This window comes from Pleurodeles waltl, chromosome 6 (genome assembly GCF_031143425.1).
Source record: "Pleurodeles waltl isolate 20211129_DDA chromosome 6, aPleWal1.hap1.20221129, whole genome shotgun sequence".
Lineage (NCBI taxonomy): Eukaryota > Metazoa > Chordata > Amphibia > Caudata > Salamandridae > Pleurodeles > Pleurodeles waltl.
Window position 1 is genome coordinate 866,170,068 of NC_090445.1, and position 14,481 is coordinate 866,184,548.

General features: G+C 42.4%; 1 protein-coding gene across 4 annotated transcripts in view; it reads left to right on the forward strand.

Annotated features, from left to right (window-relative positions):
• Nucleotides 1-14,481, forward strand: part of LOC138300358 (zinc finger matrin-type protein 4-like) — a 1,123,322-nt gene that overhangs the window by 357,084 nt on the left and 751,757 nt on the right. For all 4 annotated transcript variants that reach the window (XM_069239631.1, XM_069239632.1, XM_069239633.1 and 1 more), the window contains one exon: nucleotides 12,133-12,225. In XM_069239631.1, the coding sequence (XP_069095732.1) occupies nucleotides 12,133-12,225 (93 nt within the window). The remainder of the gene's footprint in view (nucleotides 1-12,132; nucleotides 12,226-14,481) is intronic.

The window sequence follows — 14,481 nt, forward strand, 5'->3', positions numbered from 1 at the left end:
CCTACCATCCTAAAACCCCCAGAGGAGTTAATAAAATGTTGATGACACCCATTGGTACCTATTGGCCACAATAACCACCCGCCTGGATGTGTCAGTGAAGCATTAAACGCACGATTCCAGACCCACTCATCAAGCTCATCTTCAGTTGCATTCGTATATTTTTGCCATTTGTAAAACTTTGCAGGGGCAGGTATACTGGGCATGTTTAATTCCCTGATTGTAGCTAAGCCTAAACAACTCGTTTGTTGTACTGTTTCATTTAAAAAGTTAATTTGTACAGGAATAAGGCATGCTCTAAACAATGCTTCTTTTCACTTAATTTGCCATTTTTTTATTCCCCAGACACTTTTCAGATCAATTGATTTGGACCAATATTCATAGCCTACCGATAAGCGGGAAACAAAGGATTCCGAATATATAAATTTCATATTGGTCAATAAAATATGTATATCCTTAGTAGGTGGTACCTTAAAATAATGACTCAGCATTATTTTGATTGTGCCCAGAAAAATATGCAAACTTTTCAGAATATGTTTTGGAACTCCCTTGCGGTGGTGTGGGACAATGTTCCCATTGCGTGTAGTTAAATAGTTTTTGGACTGCTCGCTCTATGTATGAAATGGTGCCCATAGTAATTGGACCAAAACATATCACCATAATTTTCTTTGACTTGGTAAACATCTTTGTTTTCAAAGACAGTATAATATTGCAATTCGGTCATCATAGAATCAACTGTTTTCACATCCCAATCATCAGAAACAATGCCTGGTATCACTATATCATTCATTGATAATTTGAACACATACAGTATTTGAATAACTTCTGTGGGACCATATATATCAAACATTACTTTGTCCTACACAATCCCATTAAGAAATGGCACTGCGGAAATGTTCACAAAAGACTCTTCTGACTTTATGGGAAGAAAAATGTGGTTTCAAAACCTCTTCCACCAGTTCAACTGTCGATCTTTCAGGTAAAAAATGACCATGTATTAACATGAAAAAGGTAATGAAAAACCCATTCCAAAGTAGAAAGGCTAGGACAGTCAAAGAGAGCCATAGATAATTCCATGGAAAAATAAAATACGTTTCTTTAAGCCAGTTTGTTAGCTTATGTGTACTTGACAGATCAGCAGTCGAAGAGGCGAATGAGTCTGAGAAATCATAATTGAAGTTGTCAAAATAACCAGAGGCAATTCTTGCAAATGGCGGAGCCGTTATCAGTGGTGGAGTTGGTGTTTCCTGTGGTGGCACACTGTAGATAGCACCATTCGTTCGTGTTTAAGTCGAGTTGACTTGGTCAAAAGTTTCTAAATTGGTTGACGTTAGTGGAACTAATGCAAGATCATCTTCCACCCTCCCCATGGTCAGAGAGGTGTTGGTGTTGGTGTAAACAACTTGTAGAGGAACGTCTTCGCAAGTAGTGAGAGGGATTCGGGAACTACTGGATGTTCCTCTTGGTCGGCTGTGCAGGATCGGCCACATGGTGCAGTTTGACATTGTCAATGGAAACAAAACGATTTTCCTTGTCACCTGCCAACAGTAGTAGAATAACAGTTCTGGTACTGTGTATCCCTAGTACAGGGACTGGTGCTCAATAAGAAGGGCCAAATTCCTTTTTCACTTCGTATTTTTCACGTACAAGATCCCCAATTCTGGGAATCCAACCGGTAGATGTTACAGGCACATCCTTGATTCCTGTGGAGGTGGCACTTTTAGAAGAATTATCATCATGGAACTGTTGTAAGTCCTGTAAGACCGTGACACGTTCATTTATGTCAGAAGGTGTTTCTGCTGCCTCCACGCCAGGACCATCAAGATCCAGAACATACATTTGAGTTCCGAACAGGCACTCATATGAAGTACGACCCCCCAGGGACCTTCTTAGGCAGGTTTAGTGCTCTCTGGACTCCATACAGATGATTAAGCAACTACGAAACCTACCTAAGAGTCTGGATGTTAAGGATTGCTTTAAATCCTGGTTTCATTGCTCCACAACACTATGTCCCTTAGGATGAAATGGAGACGAGTACTGGAGCTGGACCCCCAACGAAGCCATGGCGTCCCTGAATGCCCTTGATGCGAAAGCAGGGCCCTGGTCCGAATGGAAAGCCGCAACTGCATATGTACTGATAAAGACTCGCAAATCAGTCAGAGCGTCAGCCGAGTGTTGTGGCCACACCCATACAAATCTGGAGCATGAATCAACAGCGACTAAAATATATTTGTATGCACTATCAGGTGATAAGGGACCACAGTGGTCCAAGTACACACATTGTAATGCTTTGTTTGAAATTAAGAACGGTGACTGCGGCAGGCGCTTGGCAGTGGAAACTTTGATTTGCTGACAGATGTCACAACAAAGGACATACTGCTTGGTCTCTTTGTAGAGACCTGGCCACCAATAACGGGCCTGCAAGATCGAAATTGTAGCCGCTACACCAGCATGGGCAGATGCCACCCACTCATGCGCTGCTTTAATCAATTGTGATCTTATGTCTTTGTTAGAGATGTCTCGTACACCTACACCTGGTATCTTAACCTCAACGTTCAGCATGCCTCCCATACGATAGTGGTATTTGTTAGAAAATCCTTTAGGATAGGGTGTACCATCTGCTGTAGCTGTCACGGCAGCCCCAATGTCTGTGTCCGGTTTTGAACTCAAACGAGTCACTGCAGCTACATCGGCCACAGCCACTGTTGACTTTGCTGCTTCATCTGCCAATGTATTTCCAGCAACGTGTATTCCAACGCGCTGGTGTCTAAGTGTGTGCACAACATGGACATTAGGTAGCGTCTCTTTCAGGTCAGCTACTTTCCCCCCACAGTAGTCTGTGTTTAATGGTGTTGCCTTTGGAATCTCTGAACCCATTCTGGCACCAATAATGCAGGTATTCGTTAAAGGACTGGACACAGTAATAGGAATCACAAACAATTAGCGTTGGCTGTGCAGGATCCGTGTGTTCCAGTGCCATCATCAGAGCTTTTAGCTCAGCCAATTGTGCTGTACAATCCCATAGGGTCTGTGTAAAGGTACGTAGAGGACAAAATGTATCCCCCTCCATATAGCCACTTACGACTGCTCAAGCAGCAGAATATTGATGTTTAGTTCCAATTGCAGGTTGTGCAGAGTCATCGGTGTACATGACTCTATGATACTGATCAATAGGCAAAGTATTTGCTGGAACTGGATATTCTATTTCATATTGTAAAAATTCCTGAGTTTATAGCTTTGGGTCAAAAATGTAGTCTACATAATGCGTTTTCCTTGGGCAAGAGGTCTTTCTTTAATGACAGCCATCTGTACAGCAGTGAGAATTTTCTCCGTGGGAATAAAGCGTTGTTCTGCCGCTGAGTACAAGTGCGATTTGTATGCAATCTGGACTGTCTCACCTTCATTAAATGTCACATAGGTGAAACCGATGGCCCCAGCTATTACTCTGATGACCAAATGTGTTTTGTTGTCCCTTGTGTGTAAATGTTGTGCTGCAAGCATGTCTGTCTGCAACTCTCAAAGAATGCGTGTATGTTCAATTGTCCAGAATTTACTTGAAAAGTAGGGTTGTATTAAGTCATATAAAGGTTTTATGCATGTAGCATAATCTGGAATGTATGTTCTACCAAAATTGAGGAAACCCAATAGTGATTGGAGTTTTTTAATCTTATTCTGTGGTTGTAACTGTGCGCATTTCTCTAAGAATTGTGGCGCTAGGCTCTTCACTTCACTTGACAGCTCATATCCTAAGCACAGGACGCCGAGGAAGGCTATTTTTGTTTTTTTTAAGTTAAATTTGTCGCCAAATTCAGCAAACTCTACAACAATGCGGGCTACCCGTCTTTAATGTTGTAGTAGTTCATCATCCATGAGATATATATCATCTACATAGGACAATGCTTCAGGGTCAATCTCGTGCAATATAGCAGTGTTATGAGCAGCGAACAGTCCCGGGCTGTTCTTATACCCCTGAGGTAAACAACAGATTTTTTTTCTGGCAGCCTAGTGCGCTAAAACGTGTCTCTACTCTCAGGCGCTATATTCTGGCAGAAAAATCCATTAGAGATGTCTAATGTTGTTTTGTATTTTTTACGTACTATGTTGTTCATTAGTGCTGTGCTATGCGATTTTAGGATAGCATAAGTACGTGTATGGCTGTTTAAATGTCTGTAGTCTAAGACTATTCTGTATGAATGGTCTGGTTTACCTAAGGGGAATAATGGGTTGTTCATTGGAGAGACACATGGTTCAATCACACCCTGGTACTCTAATTGTGTTATTATTTCTCTCACTGGTGCTTTTGCTTCATGTTTTATAGGATACTGCAGTTGTGGCTGAGGTTCGTTTTTAATTGGGATTACATGGTAGGGGGATTCTTTATCCCATCCCATGTGATATCTGTATAATGCAGGTGCTTGTGCCAAAGCCCGTTCCACGTAATAGGATTCAGCGAGTCCCTCTGGAACAAGGGGCGAGAAAGAAGGCTTAATGACATCTTCTCCATATGGGCAAGTATGGACAAAGTCAGATGGCCAATCTTGTTCGGCCAACAAGACATCATATACTTTTACTATGCAATCCCAAAAGATTACGTCTATTGTGCGTTCAGTGTCTCCTAACTGTAACGTTACTTTGTACACCCTATCAGTCGTGGAGTAACACATATCTGCAGTTTCTACTTGTATAAAGTCATCAGTTGCTTTCACCTCCAGATGCTCTAGAAGATTCCGGCGATCTATTGTGACCTCTGCCGCATTGTCTAGCAAGGCTAGAGCCCAATTCTTGTTCTTCAAGAGGACCCTCTTCCTGTGTGGCATGTCGGACTGCGACTGCTGCCACCTTTTTCTTTTTAAATTGTTTTTTTTGGGCGGGTTTCTCTTCCTTTTTAACAGAAACCTCTGAAGAGCGTTGTGATTCCTGTCTCGGTTTCACGTACTCTGTTCTTTGCTCTGATCACCCACCTCTCGCATTTCTTTTTTCCTATGAGTCCTGAAAGGAATGAGATTGGCGTGTATCAGTATATTGATATCTATCAGGCGTTTTTATATTATCTCTATTTCTGAGATTATTCTTATTTTGTGGGGTCTCCATACGCGGAGATTCTCCCCTCTCTTTCTTAGGAGTTTGTTGTTTTTTATCCCAGCGTTTCTTGTTACCCTCAGGTGCTTGCTTGGGGGTATCTTTGTTTGATTTACCCTGAAATTGATTTTTTTGTGGTCTGGCCCCTAAGCTATCTCGACAAATACTTGAATAGGTCTCTGCTATTATTTTAAGAAGCTCTCGTTCTTGAACCTGCTGTGGAACGTCACAAAGCCTCATGTGCACTGCAAGTGCGACTGCTTCCCCTTTAAGGTTACTTAAAATGATTGAGGATACTGTGGCAAAATTGCCCATCAATTGCATCCCCAAATATAGGGCCGGGGCAGTCCCATATTCATCTTGAATTTGTTAACACTTCCGGTAAATTGGCAAGTGTCGGTGTACCGTGTGCGGTTGTTTAGAGCGTGGCAAATACCATGCCCCAAGTATTACACTTTTCTACTGTAGGAACCATCCCAAAAGGCAAGCACATTGTTAATATTCTATGTTTATCCTGAGGTCCCGTATGGAGAAACACTGCCTCCAGCGTATTAATTTTCTGTGCTAACCAAACGGAGTTTCCTCTTGTTTTGCTGGAACTTTACCTATAATCGAATGTACAGTCGCAGGATTTATACCTGGCGTTACTGCATGTGGACGTGCTGGAGCAGCACATGCTGGGTTGGTATTTGGTGATTGCATCACAAATTGTACTAATCGTCTACATATTGCTATTAATTCAATATATTAGCGACAAATCTCAGCTACTGCTAAATTTGCAACCGTAGGATGTGGTGTATATGTGGCCAAAAAAGGCCAGGTAGGACCGTCATTACTTAATGGACCTAACCTTACTGGTAATACTGTGTGGGGTAGGGTGCCATCAAGCCAATTATTATGTTCTTGATAAGATAGAGGTATCTCTAAAAATGCGTATGCTCTGTATTGTCCAGGTGCATTCACGGGTGTATATAGGTGAAATGTATTTGTGTTCCCATCAACTGCTGGAAATGTGACCCAAGAGTAAAAAAGTTCTGTTCTATAAGATGCATGGGCGTCCACTGCGAATGAGACTGGACCTCCCTGGGCCGTTAGGCCATTCGCTATTAAATGTGCAGTTCGAGGTTGTCTCATATTAACAGCTATTTGTACTTGTTGGGGATTCTCCATGATAGTAACAGTATGCGTTCAGAGAAGGCACACCAAAATGGGGTTTCCTTTTAAAGTTCAAGCTTGAACAACCGCCAGTTGTAGTAGGATTACCTACACAGCTGTGGTGGAAAATCCTCAGCAACACGGACGTCTCCGCATACAGCATTGAGGTGTCATTCTATTTAATGAGACAGATACTCCAGAGGACCCGAAAATTAGAGCCTGACCAAATGTTGGCGGCGCCATGTCGCGTAGGCTCTCATTATTCTAATGAGGTTACTGGATTTTGAGCAGCAAGATTGTCCATGGTGTGGGAGACTGAGTCTGACCCACTGCAGGTGACACCTGTCGCTCTAAATCCGGGTTTTGCTCCGGCTAACTAGCAGTGCCTCCTCTCTACCAGGAGATAGGGATAATTGGGCAGCCGAGCGCATGACATATAATGCTTCTCAGGGAAGTCGTGGTCACTCAGGTTGCATCCGGTTCTCTCATTCACAATTCAGTCTCATATATAAATGACAAAGAGGCAGTATAAGTTTTAATAACTGGTTTAATAAAACAACTGCATCTTAGATAGCAAAGTGTGAGCTGCAATAACCAGGACGACACAACATGACAATATTAAAAAGGTGACAAGGAGAGTGAAGCATAAGAATAACGCTATCATATTATCACTAGGATTTATGGACTATTTCCTATCTAAGTCATAATCTGAGCACAGCATGTTAAGCTCTAACTCTGCCTTTCAGGTTCCCCTGGGAGGACATCAACCCTCATACTCTGAGCAGAGGCCTGTGGTCTGCGTTAGCATCTGCAGCGAAGCAGTCAGCATACAGTCGTGGTTCCCTGGCTGGAATCTCCTTCTTAACGTGTAATGGGACTAGGAAGTGTTTTTATAATAACACAGCTGATATTCTAAGAAAATGTCCCTACGTAAGAATGTGTATTTTCTACGAATGTTCGAGACTAAATTTCTACCACCTCCACCGGCAATGTACTAAACTGTAGCCTTGACTGAAGCACAAAGTGATCAAGAATGTCTTGTTTGAGAACACAGTGCAGGGCTAAGCAACAACAGTTAGACAGATGAAAATAAATCGACCGTAAAACTGGTTATTGTATAAATAACAATGCGTAGCCGAATAAAATTTATCTAGGTCAAAGTGCACAGTGGCCTAGTGTGCCAAAATAACGTGCATGGAGCTATAACTAAAATGGCTACACAACAGTAGATTGTAGAGGGGTAGGTTGTGGTAGAATGGGGTAGATTAAACTGGAGAGGAGTTGGATAGAGTGCAGTGGATTTTGGAGTGGAGGGTGCAAATTTGAATGGAATGGTTTAAATTAGAGTCGGGTAGATTACAGTGGATTGAAATGGACCAGGGTACATTGGAGTGGTGTGGATTAGGGTAGATTGGAGTGGGGTATATTTGAGTAGAGCAGAGTGGGGTAGATTTGAGTAGAGTACAGTAGATTGGGGGTGTGGTGTTGATTGAGTTAGATTGAGTGGAGTAGGATAGTCGATTGGGGTAAAGTGGTGGGGGTAGATTGGAGTGGGGTCAATTGTAGTGTAGTTGGGTTCCTTGCATCGTGTTGGAGTGGATTGGGACAGAGTGGAGTGGGGTAGATTGGGAAAGAGTGGGGTAGACTGAAGTGAGGTAAACTGGAGTGCGGTAGATTGGAGTGGGTGGGGGTAGATTGGGGATGGTAAATGAGGGTTGAGTAAACTGTAGTGGGGTAGATAAAGTGGAGTGGGGTAGATTGTAGTGGAGTAGATTGTCATATTGTAGCAGGGTGGGGTAGATTGCTGTACATTGGGGTTGAGTGGGGTAAGTGGTGTGAAGTGAAGGGGCATAAAGTGGAGTGAGTGGCATTGATTGGAGTGACGTGGAGTCAGGTGGTGTGTCTTGTCAGAATTGAAAGGCATGGCATAGAGTGGAGTGGTGGAGTGTGGAGTATGTATGGTGTGGTAGCGCACTACCATTACAGACAACAAATTTTCAATTTAAATAATTACCTTTACACTGAAATATGGTTTTAGTGAACACGAATGATAATGGGTGCAAATGTCACCACCAAGTGTACTGATGTGTTTTGATCATATTCAAATATTTGTTTCCACCCCACTTCAGAATCACCGAAAATGTTTCATTTCTACTAATTCAGTTATATTCTGAAACATTAGCATAGTTATTTTTTTGTGTGCTAGAAAAAAAAAATCCTACACCCTCTCTTCTTATATGAATACTCAGCTGGAGTGTCGCACAAATTCTCTCACTTTGAAGTCCGAGAAAGGAAAGTAAGTAAACACCAAGCTCCCTCAGAAGCGAGAGCTTGACATTTGATCTCAGTCTTTCAATGCACAGCAAATGTGACAAGAACACAATTTAACCACTTGGATGCCGCGGGCGAGCTGCTTCCTCCCCAGGGGGGGGCAAAATATTTTTGGCCCATTTCTGCCCCAAAGGGGGCAGAAAGCTCACCAGAGACCAGGAAAGTTTTTTTTTTCAAAATAAGAGGGTGTGGGTATGGCCATACCCCCACCCCAAATAAATGGGGCCAAAGTTGTTCTGCCCACCAGTGGACAGATGGGGCAATTACCCCCGATCCACACCCCGGGGACGGAAAGTCTACTAGATACCATGGAATAAAAAAATAAAAAAAAAATAGTGGGGTGGTGGCTACCAACTAGTATGGTCCTGGTTCTGCCCCCACCCCAACTGAAGGGGGTAACAGTCTTTCAGCTCTCCCCTCGCACACTAAAACATCTTATTCCACAGCAAGCAAGAGGACTTTTGATTATTTTGGGTTTTGGTTTTACATGTGGGCTACGAGAGCTTGGTAACTTTCAAAATTGTCTCCCTAGGAATGGTGAGGGCTGCACTTTTTTGGCTTTGAGACTCTGCCATGTAGAAAAATCCACAAGACCTAGACACATCTGAAAACTAAACATCTGGTTAATTCCAGGGTGGTGTGCCTCACATGCACCCAGCACCATTTTCTTACCCACAATGCCCTGCAAACCTCCAACTTTGCCGGAAATCACACATTTTTCCCATGTTTTTGTGATGGACCTTCCAGAATCTGCAGAGATCCACAAAATTCGTACCACCCAACATTGTCTCATCTATACCGATACAAATTCTGGTGCACTGGTCAGCCTAAAAATGTTGTTTTTCAAACTGCCCTTTTGGACCTGCTTTGGTTCCCCCTCAATTTTGACAGGTTTTTGGCTCTTCCCTGTCACAGGCACTTGGCCCACCTACACAAGTGAGGTATCATTTTTACTGGAAGACTGAGGGGAACGTTGGGTGGGCGGAACTTTGTTCCCGTGCGTTGATACCACACAGAAATGTGGGAAAAAGGGATTTTTTTAGTTAAATTTGAGGTTTGCTGAGGATTCTGGATAAGAAAACATTGGGGAATCCATGCAAGTCACACCTCCCTGGACTCCCCTGGGTATCTAGTTTTCAGAAATGTATGGGTTTGGTAGGTTTCCCTAGATGGCTGCTGAGCCCAGGACCAAAAACGCAGCTGACCCTCCATCACCCCCCCCCTCGGCAAAAACAGGTAGTTTTATATTTGATGATTTTTAATGTGTCCAGATAGTGTTTTGGGGCATTTCCTTTCACCAGCACTAGGCCTAACCACACAAGTGAGGTACCATTTTTATCAGGAAACTTATGAACGCTGGGTGGAAGGAAATTAGTGGCTTCTCTCAGATTCCAGAACTTTCTGTCACCGAAATGAGAGGAAAAGGTGTTTTTTTTGCAAAATGTTGAGGTTTGCAAAGGATTCTGGGTAACAAAACCTGGTGAGAGCCCCACAAGTCACCCCATCTTGGATTCCCCTAGGTATCTAGTTTTCAAAAATGTGCAGGTTTGGTAGGTTTCCATAGGTACCGTTTGAGCTAGAGGCCAAAATCTACAGCTAGGCACTTTGCAAAAAACATGTCAGATTTCAATGTAAAAATGGGATGTGCCCATGTTGTGTTTCCCGTCGCAAGGTACCATTTTTATCCTGAGACTTGGAGGAACACATAATAGCAAAACAAGTGTTATTGCCCCTTGTCTTTCTCTACTTTTTTTCCTTCCAAATGTAAGACAGTGTGTAAAAAAGACGTCTATTTGGGAAATGCCCTGTAATTCACATGCTAGTATGGGCACCCCAGAATTCAGAGATGTGCAAATAACCACCGCTTCTCAACACCTTATCTTGTGCCCTTTTTGGAAATACAAAGGTTTTCTTAATGCCTATTTTTCACTCTTTGTATTTCAGCAAATGAATTGCTGTATACCTGGTATAGAATGAAAATCCACTGCAAGGTGCAGCTCATTTATTGGCTCTGGGTTCTTGATGAACCTACAAGCCCTATATATCCCTGCAACCAGAAAAGTCCTGCAGACATAACGGTATTTTGCTTTCAAAAATCTGACATCGCAGGAAAAAGTTAGAGTAAAATGTGGAGATAATGGCTTGGTTTTTCACCCCAATTTCAATATTTGTTTATTTCAGCTGTTATTTTCTGTAGGAAACCCATGTAGGATCAATACAAATTAACCCTTGCTGAATTCAAAATTTTGGCTTCTTTTTAGAAATATTTGGCTTTCTGGGATCCAGCATTGGTTTCACACCCATTTCTGTCACTAACGGGAAGGAGGCTGAAAGCTAAAAAGAAATCTTTAAAATGGGGTATGTCCCAGTAAAATACCAAATTGTGTTGAAAAATTGGGTTTTCAGATTCAAGTCTGCCTGTTTCTGAAAGCTGGGTAGATGGTGATGTTAGCACTGCAAACACTTTGATGATGCCATTTTCAGGGGGAAAAAACACAAGCTTTCTTCTACAGCCTTTTTTCCATTTTTTTTTTTTTTAAACTACATTTATGGTGTATTTTGGCTAATTTCTTGGTCTCCTTCAGGGGAACCCACAAACTCTGGGTACCGCTAGAATCCCTAGGATGTTGGAAAAAAGGGATGCAAATCTGGCATTGGTAGCTTATGTGGACAAAAGGATATGAGGGCCTAAGCGCAAACTGCCCCAAATAGCCAAAAAAAGGCCTGGCACCTGAGGGGGGAAAAAGGCCTGGCAATGAAGGGGTTAAATGCAGAAAGCGAGTTTGTGGAAGAGTACAGTAAACAAGGTTTGGGCAGTGGGAGGGACAAATTCAAGCAGGAAAGCCTAAAGCAAATAAAGCCAGCAAATAGCCAAAAAATGTGGGTCACAAACCATGTCGGTTGTAAGCAACAGGTGGACTGCATTCCTAGGTCAGCTTTTTGAATGCTCCCAAGATGTCTTTAGCAAACCAGTCTTTCTGGTAGGCTTCGGCACAGCAAAATAAAATATTTTCTTAAGATCATACACTTTCGTCAAGCACAGAAGCCATGATTGATTTTAGTATTTCTGGTTTCCCATCACACAATTCAACTACTAGATGTGTAAATCTGTCTCTGTCCTCTTCTACATCAAATGTTAATACTTCTTGACACATAAGATTAGAGTTTGGGTGGCAGGCAGAAGCCACATGAAAGCTTGACTCGTTTTAAACTCGAGAGTCCCAGGAGATCTCAAGCTGAGCTAAAGCCTGCCTCAAGCTTTCAGTGGCTCTCTCACCTCTTTGTTCTAATGTATTTAAATGTATTTCTCTGCGTCATTTTTCTTTTGTGGGCACCTTTGCTAGTGTGAATAAACAATAACTAATAGTAAATAAACCGGGGTAAGTAAACAATGTCTTCCCTGTAGGATGGATCCACAACCTTCAGGTAGCATAGCGATCCATCGTCATCTGCGCAGGTGGCAGTATGGGAATGCAAGATCTGGGTCAACGGGGGCCTCATTCATGTGCAGCGTCTTTAGTTTCCCCAGAGAGTCCTAAAGACCTGACAGCTCATTCTTCTTCTTTGTAGAGCAAGAAGCATGCCAACAAGGTGCGACTATACTACATGCTGCACCCGGAGGATGGCGGGCCCCCTTCTAAGAAACTCCGTCCTGACGACCCGGTAACTACCTGTGCATTTAGAATGTGTTTTCTGACGACTCTTTTTTTCGATTGTTACTTTGTATATTTGGAAAGGTTACAACTGGACGAGAGATGTCCGAGTAAACGGTGTAAAAAGAGAAGCGAGTGTGGGTCATTGGAGTGAGGGTGATAGTGGTAAAAGGCAAAGAGTGGAAGTCAGAGTAAAGGATGTTAATAAGTAGGAGTGGTGATGGGGCGGAAAAAGGATTGCACGAAGGGGAACACTGCGGTATGAGGAAGCAATGACCAAAAGTAGAAACCTCATTTTCAAAACACATATCGAACAGTAATTAGCCTCTAAGGATGAGGATTTTTTTTTGTACCAAGTGGCCAGCACAGAAGGTTGTAAGATAGTCTCAATGCCTCTTTACGAGTCAACCAGGGGGGTTTCTCTGGGGCGAGCTACCACTTTAGAAGATTCTGAGTGGGCCGGTGTTCCCGCACCCGAAATTACCGGGTGCAGGAATACAGAGTCCGATTTTACTTGGTGTATTTCTGCACCCGATAAAATCACTATGATTCTGTTGATATTTGCTACCACCTTAGAACAGGCGGAATATGTCAGAGGAAAAGTCCCCAGAACTGGTAATCTGCATGTGGTAACTGTCCCGGTGTTCCTGGGTGAATGTTATTCACGGTTTTGGGGGCTTTAAATAGTAAACCAGTTATTCTGCCCACTATATTCTTCACTGAATCCTGGGCAACTCTTAATGGGGCCCTTGATGCATAGTGCTCTGTAGTGAGGCACAGGGTGGTATATCAACAGGGATAAATCAGCATTTCGCTACATAAATGTATACACTGAGTGCCTTCAAGCTCAGCACTTAATATAAAACGTGCTGGGAAACGGCATTTGTTTGAAAGCATGCAGAAAGAAAAAAAAATAATATGTTAACAATGTATTCAATAGTTCATTATGGGATGAATGTTTTTTACGCTGTGAACACTTAAAACTGTTTTTTTAATTGGAAGGTTTGCTTTCCCGTAATTCTGTGAAATGACCGCAAAATTATGCGAATGTCGTGAAATGCAAATCTATAATTTCCCACTGTGTTCCTACGCGTAATGCTTCCTCTTGTCAAGCAAGGACGCATTTAAACAAAAACACCTCAAACAACAGCTGCTCATGTTCTGTTGAGCCTGAGCTTTGCTGTCAGATTTTTAAAAATACTTTCCCAACACCTTTATTAGCATCAGTTTTGAAAAATCATTATAAATGATTGGAGAATGTCCAGCATTCAAGGTCATACTGAATCCTTTAGCGACACAGGAGTTTGATAACATATAAACTAATTGGTGCGAAACTGGTTCCTGTTGCTCATTATATGGATTTGGCAGGGCTGTGTACAATTCTAATTCGAACAACATAATTGTAGGCAAACATTTTGAATATCATGGATTGGGACGTTTCTTAACTTCGCCAGAGTTCATTGTGTGTGCTATAGCCATCCACCAGATGCTTTCCTGCAGCAAAATGTACTGCCCAGGAGAGACTGGGCTTCCAGTGAGAGAGCAAGTCTATACATTGAGGGTAACACGTCAAAGGGCTTCATGTGGCATATATTAACTCCATTTCCTATAGTTGTTAAACTAAGAATGAATGTTTAGAGTAGCTGGCCAAGAAGGGAGGACTGTACATCAAAGGAACGTATTGGGAGATTATACAAGGTCCTTTACACCAGGTGGGCAATTATTTATCTTTTCCTATCTGGCATTTGTATACAGTGCCACACTGAGACAGACTGTACGCCAAAATAAAGGTGGCCCAATTGAGTAGCACCAAAAAAAGTGCTCCACGTTTGTAAATTCAGCACCCTGAGTTTTGCAGACCTGTCTGGGTGGTATATAAGAGGTGGGGAACTGCAGGTACTTATACTTCCTGCAGGTAATGTATGTAATATTGATGGGGAAATGCAGCAGTGCAAGTCACCATGTTCCTTTCCTATCAAAAGATTATTTTTTTAAAAATCACCCTTCCTGGTTCTTTTGCCCACAAAGTGTTATTCATCCATTGAAGTTGTCTTAGATGACATAATGAAATCAGCAGTACATCTTCCTCATTAACACATTCTTGTACCCTTCTTTTACTCTCTCCTGGTGCCACATTTTACCCTTTGCTGTCTCACTCAGCAGTGTCTTATTCGGTTTTCTAAATTGTGATTAACCTGTTAAAGGCCGTACTTTTAAATAGGAACAATAACCGCCCAAGATGCATGCAGCAAAGTACATCCATTTT